Source organism: Dryobates pubescens, chromosome 29 (assembly GCF_014839835.1).
Source record: "Dryobates pubescens isolate bDryPub1 chromosome 29, bDryPub1.pri, whole genome shotgun sequence".
Classification (NCBI taxonomy): domain Eukaryota; kingdom Metazoa; phylum Chordata; class Aves; order Piciformes; family Picidae; genus Dryobates; species Dryobates pubescens.
The window spans coordinates 13,551,314-13,566,140 of NC_071640.1; the positions used below are offsets into that span (position 1 = coordinate 13,551,314).

General features: G+C 62.2%; 1 protein-coding gene across 1 annotated transcript in view; it reads left to right on the forward strand.

Moving 5' to 3' along the window:
* RABL6 (RAB, member RAS oncogene family like 6) overlaps positions 1 to 14,827 on the forward strand; it is a 67,175-nt gene that overhangs the window by 14,473 nt on the left and 37,875 nt on the right. Inside the window, exons 3-6 of the mRNA XM_054174557.1 lie at positions 1,552 to 1,599; positions 9,535 to 9,587; positions 11,534 to 11,625; positions 14,024 to 14,164. Coding sequence (XP_054030532.1) covers positions 1,552 to 1,599; positions 9,535 to 9,587; positions 11,534 to 11,625; positions 14,024 to 14,164 — 334 coding nt within the window. The remainder of the gene's footprint in view (positions 1 to 1,551; positions 1,600 to 9,534; positions 9,588 to 11,533; positions 11,626 to 14,023; positions 14,165 to 14,827) is intronic.

Here is a 14,827-nt window from a genome sequence, read left to right on the forward strand (position 1 = left end):
TTGCTGTCTGAGAAAGGAAGGCTCCTGCCCTCCTTTTGTGGGGTGGCTGTGCCAGGAGCTGCAGGCTGTGCTGCTGGGAGCTGCAGGCTGTGCTGCTGGGAGCTGCAGGCTGTGCTGCTCTGCCTCTGCCCTTGGCCTGAAGAGACAGCAGTGGCACTGCCAGCACCCTGCAGGGGCTGAACTGGGGGCAGAGCTCCACTGGTGACCTGTCCCAGCCCCTGCAGGGGCACAGCATGGCCTGGGGGCTGGGGCATGTGCCTGGCTTGAGGGTCTCTGCTCAGGGTCAGGATTAGTTTGAGGAGTTCAAGCCCCTGGGCAGAGGCTTCAGGGCTGCTGGCTGCTGTGTTTTCAGTCCCACCTGAGCCTGTGGTGCTGTGGCTGGGCTGAGCCAGGGAGCTCTGCTGCCCAAGCAGGAGCTGCTGTGAGGGAGGCCAGCCTGGGCTTGCCTCATGTTAAGTGTGAAGAGGATCTGTGGCCAGGGGCAGAGGATTGAGGTGTTCCTGGGTTCCTGCTCTGTCTTTGCAGTGTTGAAACACTGAAGTGAAGCCAGCAGTGAATCCTGGCAGGACACAGCCCCAGGCTGCACAGCTCTGAGCCACTCTCCTGCCCCCCTGGGAGGCCTTCTCCTGTTCTCTGCTTAATGCTCAGAGCTGCTCCAGTCCTTTGGCTTTGCACCTGAGAGCATTTCCCCACAGCAGCTCTCTCCTGCTTGTCTGGAGTCAGTGCAGACCCTCTCCAGAGCTGCCCCTTCCACCTGCTGGCTGAAGGTGCAGCTGCTGCCCAATCCCAGCAGTGCTGCCTCTGTCAGGAGAGTTTTACTTCCCCTGCCTCAAATGTTAGCAACACAAACACCCTGCTGCCTGTGACTGAGTGCTGCTGCAGCTCACTGAGAGGCAGTGCTGCCAGCACCACCTGGGTTTATAGAGCCATGAATGGCTTGGGTTGGGAGGGACCTTAAAAGCCATCCAGCTCCAAGCCCCTGCCAGGGGCAGGGACACCTCCCCCCAGCCCAGCTTGCTCAGGGCCTCATCCAGCCTGGCCCTCAACACCCCCAGGCAGGAGGCAGCCACAGCCTCCCTGGGCAGCCTGTGCCAGAGTCTCCCCAGCCTCACACTGAAGAACTTCTTCCTCAGCTCCACTCTAACCCTGCTCTGCCTCAGCTCCAAACCATTCCCCCTTGGCCTGGCTCCATTCCCCCTCAGGAGAAGTCTCTCTGCAGCCTTCCTGCAGGATCCCTTCAGGTGCTGGCAGCAGCTCTGAGGTGCCCCTGGAGCCTTCTCCTCTGCAGGCTGCACAGCCCCAGCTCCCTCAGCCTGTGCTCCCAGCAGAGCTGCTCCAGCCCTGGCAGCATCCTTGTGGCCTCCTCTGGGCTCACTCCAGCAGCTCTGTGTCCTTCTGGGGTTATGTTTGGGTGGTTCTTATGTTTGAGTTTTCTTTTAACCCACTCAGGATCTCTTTGGCTCTCCCCTGCTGCTTTCTCTCTGGTGGGCATTGGCTGTTGGCCTCCCTGGGAGGCTTCTCTAACCCTTTGTGCTCTTCCCCTGCCTGCAGCCACTGATGACATCGTCAAGGTTGAGGTCTGGGATGTTGTTGACAAAGGTAAGAGTTCTCCTTCCCTTTCTTGGGGGGGTTTGGCCTTTCTCCCTTGGGGTTGGAAGCTTCCCTGAGGTTCAGCAGCTCTGCTTTGGAGCAGTGTCTGTGCTTCTGCCCAGCAGGAGCAGGAAGTCCTCTGTGGCAGAGGAGGCTCCTGTGGCACAGCTGCTGCCTGGGGCTCTGAGCTGCAGGTGGAATCCAATGGTCAGCAGCAGGTACTTGGTGTGCTCTGTGCAGCTCCAGTGCCTGCTGCTGCTCTCTGCAGAAGGGCTGAGCTCCCAACTTCATTGCCTCTCCTGTACAGTTTGCTGCCTGTTCAGACAGCTCCCAAGCTCCCTGTTGTTCACAGGAGCTCCTGCTGGGCAGAGGGAATGCTCTGCAGGGGGTGAGGGGTGCAGGAGGGAAGGATGGATGGGAGCCAGTGGCTGAGCACAGTGCAGGATGCTTCCTGCAGGATCTCTGCTGAGTGCTCAGCCAGGGCAGCATCCTGATGGCTGAGCACAGCTTCCAGGAGCTCTCCAGTTCTGACAGAGTACAAACCAAACCCCCTCCCCAAACAGCTGTTGAAGGCACAGTCTGGCTGCAGTGCACATCTGGAGGCTGTGCAGCCTGGTGCTGGAAGGGGCTGGGGTTCAGGCTGCTGTGAGGCCCCAAATGCAGGTGCTGCTTTGTCCAGAGCCACAGACTGCACTGGGTTGGGAGGGAGCCTCAAAGCTCATCCTGTCCAACCCCCTGCAGGCAGCAGGGACAGCTCCAGCCAGAGCAGGCTGCCCAGGGCCACATCAGGTCTGCAGGGACAGGGCCTGGGCAGCCTGTCCCAGTGTCTCACCTCTGTGAGCATAGTCAGGAGAGCAGCTCTGCAGCTGAGCATCTCCTGCTCTGTGCTCCTGCTGCCTGTGGTTCTGCCCCTCAGATCTGTTGCCCAAAGTACCTGAAGCTGAAGTTCCTTGGGGCTTAGGGTTTGGCTGCTGCTGCCTTTGCTGCAGCTGAGCCAAGGGCAGCACCTCTGGCCCTGCACCTTGGTGCATGGTAGCAGCACCCCAGGTGGTGAGTGCAGCAGGGAGGGGGAAAGGGAGAAGTGCAGCTTCTGGTGGCAGCTGAATTGTGTCTGAAGTAGTGAAGAAGGCAATGAAAGGCAGCAGCTGGAGTTCAGCTGAGCACTGCAGCCTAGCTGAAGGGTCAGTCCTGGGCCTTCAGCAGCTCTTCTGCCTAAGCCTGGGACCCCCAGTGAGGGCAACCCCTGCCCCAGGCTGGGCTCAGTCCTGTGGCAGCCTGGCTGTGGGGCCCTGGGACAGGGAGCAGAGCAGCAGTTTGCTCCCAGGGACCTCCCAGCAGCCAGCTGCTCAGCTGGGGGCTGTGGTGTGGGCTGGAAAGGGGATGAGATCCTGCAGGTGTTGGTGAGAGGCCTCCTCTCACCCTGCTGGCATTGCTGGTGGTCTCAGTCTCCAGAGGAAGTCAAACTCCTGAAGCTGCCTCCTCGTGGGCCACAGCTCTGCTGTGTAACCCAAGCTTCCCTGCTGCCCAGCCCTGCACTGAGCCCAGCTGCAGGGAGAGGTGCAGCTCAGCCAGAGAGCTTGCTCCCCCCCTCCCCCCTCTCTCATGACATCTTTGTTCTTCCTCCTGTGTGCTCAGGACAGAAGTTCCTCCTGCGAGATGCTCTTGGTGAGAACAACTCTGCTGCAGCCCTGCAGTGAGCTCCCCAGCACTGCCAGGGCAGCAGTGCTGCTCCTCCCCTCCCTGCCCTGCCCCCCCTGGCTGCCTGCACAGTCAGAGGTGTGCAGGGGGCTGCCTGTGGAACTGCCAGCAGTGCACTCCCAGCCCCACAGAGCTGCATTCCTGGGCACATTCCTCCAGTCTGGAAGAGTTCCCAGAGCCCTGGCAGGGGCTGGGCTGGAAGGGACCTCCCAGGGTCATCCAGTCCCAGCCCCCTCTGCCATGGGCAGGGACACCTCCCACTCAACCTAGCTGCTCAAAGCTTGATCCAGCCTGGCCTTGAATTGTTCCTTGCTAGGGGAACTTCAGAGCCCTTGACTGAAAGGAGGATGTGTGAAGGCATTGGTGGGAGCCTGGGCTGGGGCTGCAGCCAGAAGTGCAGTCTTCAGTCTTGTAAAGCAGCTGCACCTCTGCTCTGCAGTATTGCTGTGCTTCATCCCTCCCTGGCTGTGCACAGAGGGCCTGGGGACACTTGATGAGTTGCACCTGGAAAGCTTCAGGTACATTGCCCTGAACTTGAATGTGGCTGCAGGCAGGGAGCTTCCTCCTGGCACTGCCAGCAGTGTGCCTGCCTGTCTCTGGTAGCTCAGCAGTGTGCTTGGGCTGGCAGGGGGCAGATCCTTGCCCTGCCTGCCTGCTGCCCTTTGCTCAGGCAGGTTTGCATGTGGAGCTGTGCTGGGGGAGCTCCCAGCCTCTGAGGCACTGAGTGCCCTGAAGCAGTGGGGATGGTCCTGCTCTGCTCTCCTGCCCCCTTTGCCCTTCATGCCTTGGGATTTGGGTTCCCTGCAGCCTGCTGTCCGCTCCTTGGGCCTGCACAGGGAGCTGAGCTCCTTTGCTGAAGTCCCAAGCAGCTGAGCTGGCCCCCAGCTCTGGGTTGTGCTGAGCTGTGTGTGGTGAATGCCATCTCCTCTGCTGCCCTTGGAGCTGCCAGAACATAGCACAGCTCTCTCTCAGCAGAGCTCTCAGTCCTGACTCATCCTCCTGGCTTTGCAGCAAGTTGTGTAACTACTGCAGGCCACAAAGCTGCAGCAGATCCTGACTGCAGATGATTCAGGAGCAGCTCTGGCTGCCTGCCTTGGCTGCCTCCAGCATCTTGTCCCACTCACTGAGGGGCTCAGGCTGGGGTTGTGTTCTTGTTGCCCCCAACCAGCATAAACACTTCCCTCCTAGGGGAGCATCCTTCCCTCTCCCTGCTCTCCTGGCCCTGGGGTGGGTTGGGATCCCCCCCAGCTGCTTGGTAATTTACCCCCAGCCCCAAACATCCACTCAGCAGCAGAATGGAAGTCAGAGTCACCAGAGGTGAGCTAAGCCCTGCAAGCAGCAAGTGCAGAGAGTGTACAGAATCTGTGTGCAACCCAGGAGGAAACAAAGGTCCACCCTGGGCAGCCTCCTCCCCTCACCCCCTGCCCTGTACCCCTCAGGCAGTGTGAGCCAGCAGAGGGTCAGGAGAGGGAGCAGGGCCATGCAGAGCTGCAGGGAGAAGTGAAAGGAGCCAGAAGAGTTTGTGCAGCACACTGCATCCTAGGCAGCAGGCAGGGGGGGTGGCACAGACAGAGCTGGGTGACTGGGCTCTGTCCAACCCCTACTGAGGCTGCCCAAAGATGTCCAGGAGGTGCCTAAGACCCTAGGCTGAGTTCCAGCCTCCAACTCCAGCAGGCCCTCTGCCTCCCAGCTGGGTGCTGCAAGGAGGAGGAGAGCTCAGAGTTTGGTTCTGCTGCCTTCAGATGTCACCCAGGGCATGCAGATGCTGCAGGCAGCTGTGGTTGAAGGGAGGCAGAAGCCTCTCCCTTGCACTGGGGTAGTGCTGAGTCCTTGCTGTGGAGCTGCAGAGGCTCCCAGGTGCTGGCCACAAAGCCAGGAAGAGCTGTGGAGCTCAGGGCACTGCTGCAGGGTGCTCTGGCTTCACTCTTGGTGGTGTGCCTGTGGGCAGGGAGCAGCCATGGCTCTGGGGAGAGCAGCTCAGCAACATGAAGATCCTTAGCCTTTGGCTGAGGCTCCTGAACCACACCTCTGTGCAAGCTTAGCCACAGGACCCTCTTCATCCACCCCCACAGCCTTCACTGTGCCCTTCCCCTGGCAGCATGAGCTGAGCTCCTCACTGCCATCTTGTCTGTGTCATACACACAACACAAAAGACCTTGGGAGATCGTTGAGCCCAACCCCCCCTGCCAGAGCAGGTCACACAGGAACCCAGCCAGAGAGTCAGGGAATGGTTTGGGTTGAAAGAGACTCCCAGGGCTCACCCAGTCCAAGCAGGGACATCCTCCACCAGCTCAGGCTGCCCACAGCCCTCTCCAGCCTCACCTTCAATGCCTCCAGGGCTGGAGCCTCAACCACCTCCCTGGGCAACCTGCTGCAGTGCTCCAGCAGCCTCCTGGGGCAGAACTTGCTCCTCACATCCAATCCCAACCTGCTCTGCTCTCATTTCAAACCACTGCCCCTGCAGGCCTTTGGGAGCAGTCCCTCTGCAGCCTTCTTGGAGCCCCTTCAGGTCCTGGCAGGCTGCTCCTCTGAGCTCTGCCTGGAGCCTTCTCTTCTCCAGGCTGCACAGCCCCAGCTCTCCCAGCCTGGCCCCATAGCAGAGCTGCTCCAGGCCCCTGAGCACCTTTGTGACCTCCTCTGGATTTGCTCCAGCAGCTCTTCCTGTGTTGAGGGCTGCAGAGCTGGCCCCAGCCCTGCAGGGGAGGTCTCCCCAGGGCAGAGCAGAGGGGCAGGATCCTCTCTCCCCACCTCTGGCAATGGGCACTGGCAGCACAGAAGGCCAAGGGCAGCCCAAAGGGCTGCCCTTGGCCTTCTGTGCTGCCAGTGCCCATTGCTGGCTCCCACCCAGCTCCTCCCCACCCAGCACCCCCAGATCCTTCTCTGCAGGGCTGCTCTCAGCTCCCTCAGCCTTTCCTCCTCTCCTCCTGCAGCTCTGCTTCCAAAAATAGAGCTGTGCAAGCCTGTGGCCACACAGCCCTCAGCTGCCACTCCTTGGGAGGTGACCTCCTTTGGAGCAGTGCTGAGCAGCATGTGAGGACTTCCCTCCTTCCCCCTGAGGCATGCAGCAAGGCCAGAGCAGGGAGAGGCTGTGGTCAGGCTCACAGCACTGCCTGTGGATGTGCCCAGCTCAGGGCACTGCCTGTGGATGTGCCCAGCTCAGGGCACTGCCTGTGGATGTGCCCAGCTCACAGCACTGGCTGTGGATGTGCCCAGCTCAGGGCACTGCCTGTGGATGTGCCCAGCTCACAGCACTGGCTGTGGATGTGCCCAGCTCAGGGCACTGGCTGTGGATGTGCCCAGCTCAGAGCACTGCCTGTGGATGTGCCCAGCTCAGGGCACTGGCTGTGGATGTGCCCAGCTCAGGGCACTGCCTGTGGATGTGCCCAGCTCAGGGCACTGCCTGTGGATGTGTCCAGCTCAGGGCACTGGCTGTGGATGTGCCCAGCTCAGGGCACTGCCTGTGGATGTGCCCAGCTCAGAGCACTGCCTGTGGATGTGCCCAGCTCAGAGCACTGGCTGTGGATGTGCCCAGCTCAGAAGGAGCCTCAGTGGCTTGGCACAGGAGGAGCTGTGAGGATTGTTTGTGGCTCTTTGCCTTCCTCTTTAATCCCTGGGGATTGAGGTCATGCCAGGCAGGGCTCAGCAGCAGCTCAGCAGCTGTGGGCTTTGGGGGAGCCACAGGAGTGCCACTGACCTGGAAGGCCTTGGGGTGGGCAGAGGCCTTCGTGGCCTGGCCTCCCAGCCCTGCAGCTGTGCTGGCAGCACCCAGAGCCTGGCTCCCCCTGGAAGCACCCTGCAGGGATGAGCAGGATCAGGCCTCAGGGTTTCCCCTTTCAGGTGTCAGCAGTAAGGTGGCCCAGGGGGAGCAGCCCAGCAGCCAGGCTCGCTGCAGGGGCTGCAGTCTGCTGCCTTGCCCCACAGCACTGCAGCTGCTGAGGGCTGTTTGTCCTCCACCTGTCTGCAGGAGTCAGACACTGCTCACTGCAGCCCCTGGCAGCTCCTTGGCTTGGCTGAGCAGCCCCTGCCTGGCAGCCAGCACTGGCACAGTTGGCAGCAGGGGGGCAGAGTCTTCTAAGGAGTCAAGGGAGGGTTCCCTGCAGGTCCAGCCAGGCTGCCAACAGGTTCTGCTGGCAGTGCCAGGAGGAAGCTCAAGGCAGAAGGAATTCCAAGGCTTGGTAACTGAGTTCTCTCTCTGCTGCTGAGGGAGCCTGGCCTGTGCTTCCCCAGCCTGAACAACAGCTCCTCACTGCTGTCAGTGGCTGCAGGGAGGTGCCCAGTGCCCAGAGAGAGCTGCAGGGTGAGGCCCTGGGCAGTGCTCAGCATTTGCTGAAGCTGCTGTGCACAGAGAGGCTCCCAGCAGGCCTGGCCTGAGCCTCTTTAGCCTGGGGTGTTCCACACTGAGCCCCTGGGGCAGGTGGTGGCAGCTGTCTGGGGGTCTGCCCCAGGTTCATAGAGTGTGAGAGTGGTTTAGGTTGGAAGGGACCTCAAAGCTCATCCAGTTCCCTGGGCAGCCTGTGCCAGAGTCTCCCCAGCCTCACTCCCAAGGATTCCTTCCTCCTCTCCACTCTCAGTCTCCCCTCTCCCAGCTCAGAGCCATTGTTCCTCAGCCTGGCACTCCCAGCCCTTGCCCAGAGTCCCTCCCCAGCTCTCCTGGAGCCCTTCAGGTCCTGCAAGGCTGCTCTGAGGTCTCCCTGGAGCCTTCTCTTCTCCAGGCTGCACAGCCCCAGCTCTCCCAGCCTGTCCCCACAGGGGAGGTTCTGCAGCCTCTGCTCATCTCTGTGGCCTCCTCTGGAGCCTCTCCAGCAGCTCCAGGTCCTTCTTGTGCTGGGGCCCCAGAGCTGGAGGCAGTGCTGCAGGTGGGGGCTGAGCAGAGCAGAGCAGAGGGGCAGAATCCCCTCCCTGTGCTGCTGCTCTCCCTGCTCTGGCTGCAGCTCAGCACTCAGCTGGCTCTGGGCTGCCAGGGACCACTGCTGGCTCCTGGGCAGGTTGTCACCAGCTGACACCCCCAAGGCCTTCCCCTGCAGGCTGCTCTGGAGCCACTCCTCACCCAGCCTGGCTCTGTGCTTGGGGTTGCCCTGCCCCAGCTGCAGGCCCTTGCACAGCTGCCACTCTCTAGCTGTGGGTCCAGGCAGCTGCTGTCTCCTCCAGCTGCTTCTTGCAGATCTGGGGAAGTGATTTCTGCCCAGCTGCTGGAATGCAAAGGTTTGAGGCTTACCCCCCCTGCTCTTTGTCAGGGGGTGTGGAGCCAGAGGCCAGCAGTGCTTTGAGCTGTGCTGTTGTGCACTTGCTGCAGCGCTGGCTGAAGCTGTCAGAGGAGGGAGCAGGCTGCTGGCCTCTGCTCCATGGGCACAGGGGCTGTGTTCCCCCTGCCTCAGGGGCAGCAGATGGGTTGGGGAGGAGCCTGCAGATGCTTCCCCATGGACACAGCTCTGCAGTGACTCTCTGGGGCCTTCTCCAGGTGTTTCACCTGTTGCCTCCTGCCCTTCTCTGTGAGCTCCATCAGCTTTACCTCTCCTCCAGCTCCCTTTCCTGTGCTTGTCTCTGGCCCATGTGGCTTTGGAAGGTGTCTCTGGAGGATTGCCTTCCTCTGGTGGCACCAGAGCTGACCCTCTGGTTGTGGCCTTTCATGCACCTGTAGGCTGTGTCTCCCCTGCCTCTCCACACCTCCCTTTGCCACAGTGAGTTTGGTTTTGCTTCAGTTTCCCCCTGTGTGAGCTCTCTGCTGTCTGTAAATCCCCAGTCTGCTGCCACCCCTCTTTTCTCTCCTCTGCCTTGGCCACAAGCCAGCCCAAAGCCCCAGAGGGCTCTGGAGTCCCAGTTCCTTGCTTCAGGGGCTTGCATTGCTCAGGGAGCTGCCTGGGTGGCTGTGCCCTGCAGCCTCAGCAGCCCCACAGCCTTCTTGCTGCTTCAGCTCCAATGCAACCCAGAATGCAGCGAAGCAGCTTCCCTTTGTGCTGGGGGGCACCAGAGCCTGTGTCCTTCAGGCATGACTTCAGGCTGTGGGGGGCATGGGTTGAGCTCCCCCAGACTCTGCTGTGGCTCTCTGCCCCAGGCCAGCTGCTGTTCCTCCCCAGGGCCCCTGGGGCTGCTCACAGGCCATGCCTGCCCCCCACACACACACCCCCATGCTTGCAGTAGAGTTGGATCTGCCTCCAGGTTGTGTTCTCAGTGCTGTGCTCCTGCCCACCCCCACCCTGGGGCCCTCTGCCCAGCATAACCTGCTGCCTTCCCCCAACTCTCTTCCAGGGAAGTGCAAGAAGCGAGGGGATGGCCTGAAGCTGGAGAACGACCCTCAGGAGGTGAGTCACAGAGGGCAGCCTGCAGCAGCAGCCCCTGGGGCAGAGACACTGCTGGATTTGCTTTGCTCCAAGGCCAGCCTGGGGGGCTGGGGGCAGGGTGATCCCTGATGCTCTTCACTCCTTTGTGCCTGTTGTTCCTCTCCCTGCTGGTTTCCATTCTGTCTTTGGGGGCTGCCTGTGCCCCAGGTGTCTGCTGTGGGGCTCTGTGCCTGCCTGCAGCGGGGCAGGGGCAGGAGGCCCTTGTGTAAGGGATGCCCTGTGAGACCTGAAGCCACCTGGGGCCGTGCTCTGCCTGCTCCTTAACACTGGGCCAGGAGCCTCTCAGTAGCCTTTGAAATGCAGAGGAGGAAGTGGGCATGGAAGTGGCACTCAGAGTAGTGTCTCAGGGTAAAGAGAGGCTTCCTCCAGGCCCCTGCACCAAGGTGTTGGAGCTGCTGCTGCAGAGCATGGGCAGAGCACAGCCCCCTGCTCCCCAGCCCCCTTGGGGCTGCTCCACTTCCCTGCCCTCTCTTGGGAAAGCTGGGCAGGAGAATTCCTCTCCAAGGCCCCTGAGCCCATGATCTCTGCTGCAGCTCCTGAAGAGCTTTCTTGCTCGTGGGAGCAGCCCTGAGGCTCAGAGCTCAGACACTGTCCTGCTGCCTGCTCCAAGGCTGCTTTGTTCAGAGGGAGGGCAGAGAGCTGAGCACTCCTGCTGGGCTGGGTCAGGCCACTGAAGGCCACCCCTGCCCCAGGCTGCTCCATCTGTGTGGCAGATGGGGAGAACCTGAGACTGAGCAAGGAAAGCCTCAGGGAGCACAGGTGCCACAGCTGCCTCTGCCCTCACAGCCCTGGGCCCCTGGGACATGAGTGGGAGCTGGTCCCTCTGCCCCAAAGGGCAGCAGGAGTCCTGGGGGTCAGGCTGTGGCCAGGGCTGAGCTGTGCAGCCCAGGTGCTGGAAAGCAAATCAGGGCCTAAGAAATGCTCTGAGCCCTGGGAGGAGAAGCTGTGCAGAAGCTGCACCTGGGCTGGATGCAGCAGAAGCATTAGAAGTACAGCTGGGGCTGGCAGAGAGGGGGGTGGGAACTGTGGCCTCTCTCTTCTGGCCTGGAGCTCCAAGGGAACTGCCTGGCCAGCACAGGGGAAGGAGGCAGGGCTGGGGCTGCTCCCTTCCTGTGAGACATTGCCAGAGGCTGGCATCAGGGGGGCAGCAGAAGCTGCACAGCACCAAGGCTCTTGCTTAGGTGATGGTTGTGTGAAGTCCACACAATCACAGCATGCAGGGGCTGGAAGAGACCTCCAGAGACCATCCAGCACAAGCCCCTGCCAGAGCAGGGCACCCAGAGCAGGGCACCCAGGGCAGCTCACACAGGAGCACAGCCAGGCAGGCTCTGAATGTCTCCAGAGCAGACTCCACAACCTCTCTGGGCAGCCTGCTCCAGGCTCCAGCACCCTCCCAGGGACAAAGTTTCCCCTCCTGTTCCCCTGGCAGCTGCTCTGCTCCAGCTGGCACCCAGTGCCCCTTGTGCTGTGCTTGGCCAGCCCTGAGCAGAGCCTGGCCCCAGCCCTGCACATCTTTATCCCCAGCACTGAGGGCAGCCCTCAGGCTGCTCTGCTGCCAGCCCCAAGCCCCAGCTGCCTCAGGCTGTGCTCACAGGGAGATGTTCCACTGCCTGCAGCAGCTCTGTGCCTCTCAAGCACTACCCTGAGGTCCTTCTTGAGCTGAGGGGCCCAGAACTGGACAGAAGATTCCAGCTGTGGCCTCATGAGGGCAGGGTAGGAGGAGAGCAGAACCTCTCTGACCTGCTCACCGCTCCCCTTCTAATCGAGCCCAGGATGCCCCTGGCCTCCTTGCCCACAGGGCACAGATACTTCAGGGAGTGCTGCCCCTTTGGGGCTGTCAGTTGTGCTGTGGCCAAGCCTGAGCTTGTGTCAGGCTGCTGAGTGCTGCCTTTGCTTTGTCTCCCCAGGCAGAGTCCGAGCTGGCTCTGGATGCAGAGTTCCTGGATGTCTACAAGAACTGCAACGGCGTAGTGATGATGTTTGACATCACCAAGCAGTGGTAAGGCTCCAGCTGCTCCTCACCCCTCTGCTTGAAACCCTCCTGGGCCTGCTGCTCCCAGGTGGGCTCTGGAGCTGGCTGTGCCTTGAGGCCACCTTGGCCACTCTGCCCTGGCTTTGGCTGCGCTCCTGGGCCGCGGTGCAGCAGGCAGCTCCCTGGGGGCTGAGCCTGCAGCCGGTGCCACTGCAGGGGCCAGGCACACAGCACCACAGCAGCCCTGCTCTGCAGCACAGGGCAGTGCCAGGGAGGCACTCCCAGGGCCTGCCAGCAGTGAGGATGGTGGAGGGGCCCAGGAGCTGCTGGCTTGGCACAGCTGCTGTGGAGGTGAGAGGCATCCAGAAGCCAGCTGAGAGGGAGGGAATTGCTGCTGGCTTGGGCTGGAGCTGCTGCTGGGTGTGGGGCAGTGAGCCCATGGGCAGCTGCAGGAGGGGCAGCTTCTGCTGGCCCACACAGCTCTGCAGGACACATTCACAGATGGCACTGGGTTGGGAGGGAGCTTCAAAGCTCCTCCTGTCCACACCCACTGCAGGCAGCAGGGGCAGCTCCAGCCAGAGCAGGCTGCCCAGGGCCTTATCAGCTTTCACCTTCAGTATCTCCAGGGACAGGGCCTCAGCCACCTCCCTGGGCAAGCAGAGGGCAGTGCTGCTGCAGGAGATGGGAGGTGCTGGTGGCAGTGGATTGTTGAACTTCTCTGCCTGGTTTGGAGCAGAGAATGATCAAACCCACCTGGAGCTGCTGGAGCAGGGCCAGAGGAGGCCACAGAGATGATCAGAGGCTGCAGACCCTCCCCTGTGGGCACAGGCTGAGAGCTGGGGCTGAGAGCCTGGAGAAGAGAAGGCTCCAGGGAGACCTCAGAGCAGCCTTGCAGTACCTGAAGGGCTCCAGGAGAGCTGGGGAGGGACTCTGGCCAAGGGCTGGGAGTGCCAGGCTGAGGAACAATGGCTTTGAGCTGGGAGAGGGGAGACTGAGAGTGGAGAGGAGGAAGAAATTGTTGAGAGTGAGGCTGGGGAGACTCTGGCACAGGCTGCCCAGGGAGGCTGTGGCTGCCTCCTGCCTGGAGGTGTTGAGGGCCAGGCTGGATGAGGCCTTGAGCAAGCTGGGCTGGGGGGAGGTGTCCCTGCCCATGGCAGGGGGTTGGAGCTGGATGAGCTTTGAGGTCCCTTCCAACCCAACCATTCCAGGGCTCTCACAGGTCCCTGAGAGGCCAAAGAGCTTCCAGGAGGATTTGGGACAAAAATGTCTGGGTTTGTGTTCTCCCCTCTCTGGTTTGTGCATCACAGTATCACAGCATCAGCAAGGTTGGAAGAGACCCCAAGGATCATCAAGTCCAAGCTGTCACCACAGACCTCATGACCACACCATGGCACCAAGTGCCACATCCAATCCCCTCTGGAATACCTCCAGGGATGGGGACTCCACCACCTCCCTGGGCAGCACATCCCAATGGCTAACAACTCTCTCTGGGAAGAACTTTCTCCTCCCCTCAAGTCTAAACCTCCCCTGGCACAGCTTGAGACTGTGTCCTCTTGTTCTGGTGCTGGGTGCCTGGCAGAAGAGCCCAACCCCCAGCTGGCTACAACCTCCCTGCAGGGAGTTGGAGAGAGCAATGAGGTCTCCCCTGATCCTTCTCTTCTGCAGGCTAAGCAACCCCAGCTCCCTCAGCCTCTCCTCCCAGGGCTGTGCTCCAGACCCCTCCCCAGCTTTGTTGCCCTTCTCTGGACACCTTCAAGTCTCTCAATGTCCTTCTTGAGCTGAGGAGCCCAGAGCTGAACACAGGACTCAAGGTGTGGCCTAAGCAGTGCTGAGCACAGGGCACAAGGACTTCCCTGCTCCTGCTGGCCACACTGTTCCTGATGCAGGCCAGGCTGCCCTTGGCCTTCTTGGCCCCCTGGGCACACTGCTGGCTCATGTTCAGCCTACCATCCACCAGCACCCCCAGGTCCCTCTCTGCCTGGCAGCTCTCAGCCACTCTGACCCCAGCCTGTAGCTCTGCCTGGGGTTGCTGTGGCCAAAGTGCAGCCCCTGGCACTTGGACTTGTTGAATGCCATCCTGTTGGCCTCTGCCCATCTGCCCAGCCTGTCCAGGTCCCTCTGCAGAGCCTCTCTGCCCTCCAGCAGATCAACTCCTGCCCCCAGCTTGCTGTCAGCTGCACATTTACTGCTGATGGACTCACTGCCCTCATCCAGATCATCAATGAAGATGTTAAAGAGCACAGGGCCCAGCACTGCTCCCTGGGGCACACCACTGGTGCCTGGCTGCCAGCTGGCTGTGGCACCATTCACCACCACTCTCTGGGCTCAGCCTCCAGCCAGTTCCTAACCCAGCTCAGAGAGCTGCTGTCCCAGCCACGAGCATGGAGCTGCTCACCTGCCTGTGTCTCTCTCCCCTCTGCTGAAGGACATTCAACTACATCCTGAGGGAGCTGCCCAAGGTGCCAACCCACGTGCCAGTGTGCGTGCTGGGCAACTACCGGGACATGGGGGAGCACCGGGTGATCCTGCCCGGCGACGTGCGCGACCTCATCGACGGCCTGCACCGGTCAGTGCCGCCCTGCCCCGCCCTGCCCCACCCCTGCCCTGCCCCTGCCCCGCCCTGCCTGCAGCCCCTGCCCTGCCCTGCCTGCAGCCCCTGCCCTGCCTGCAGCCCCTGCCCTGCCTGCAGCCCCTGCCCCTGCCCGGCGACGTGCGCAACCTCATTGACAGCCTGCACCGGTCAGTGCCGCCCTGCCCCGCCCCTGCCCCGCCCTGCCCCGCCCCTGCCCTGCCCTGCCCTGCCTGCAGCCCCTGCCCCTGCCCGGCGACGTGCGCGACCTCATCGACGGCCTGCACCGGTCAGTGCCGCCCTGCCCCGCCCCTGCCCCGCCCCTGCCCCGCCCCTGCCCCGCCCTGCCTGCAGCCCCTGCCCTGCCTGCAGCCCCTGCCCTGCCCTGCTCTGCCCTGCCCTGCCTGCAGCCCCTGCCCCTGCCCGGCGACGTGCGCGACCTCATCGACGGCCTGCACCGGTCAGTGCTGCCCTGCCCCGCCCCTGCCCCACCCCTGCCCCGCCCTGCCTGCAGCCCCTGCCCTGCCCTGCCCTGCCTGCAGCCCCTGCCCCTGCCCGGCGACGTGCGCGACCTCATCGACGGCCTGCACCGGTCAGTGCCGCCCCGCCCTGCCCCGCCCCTGCCCTGCCCCTGCCCCGCCCTGCCTGCAGCCCCCGCCC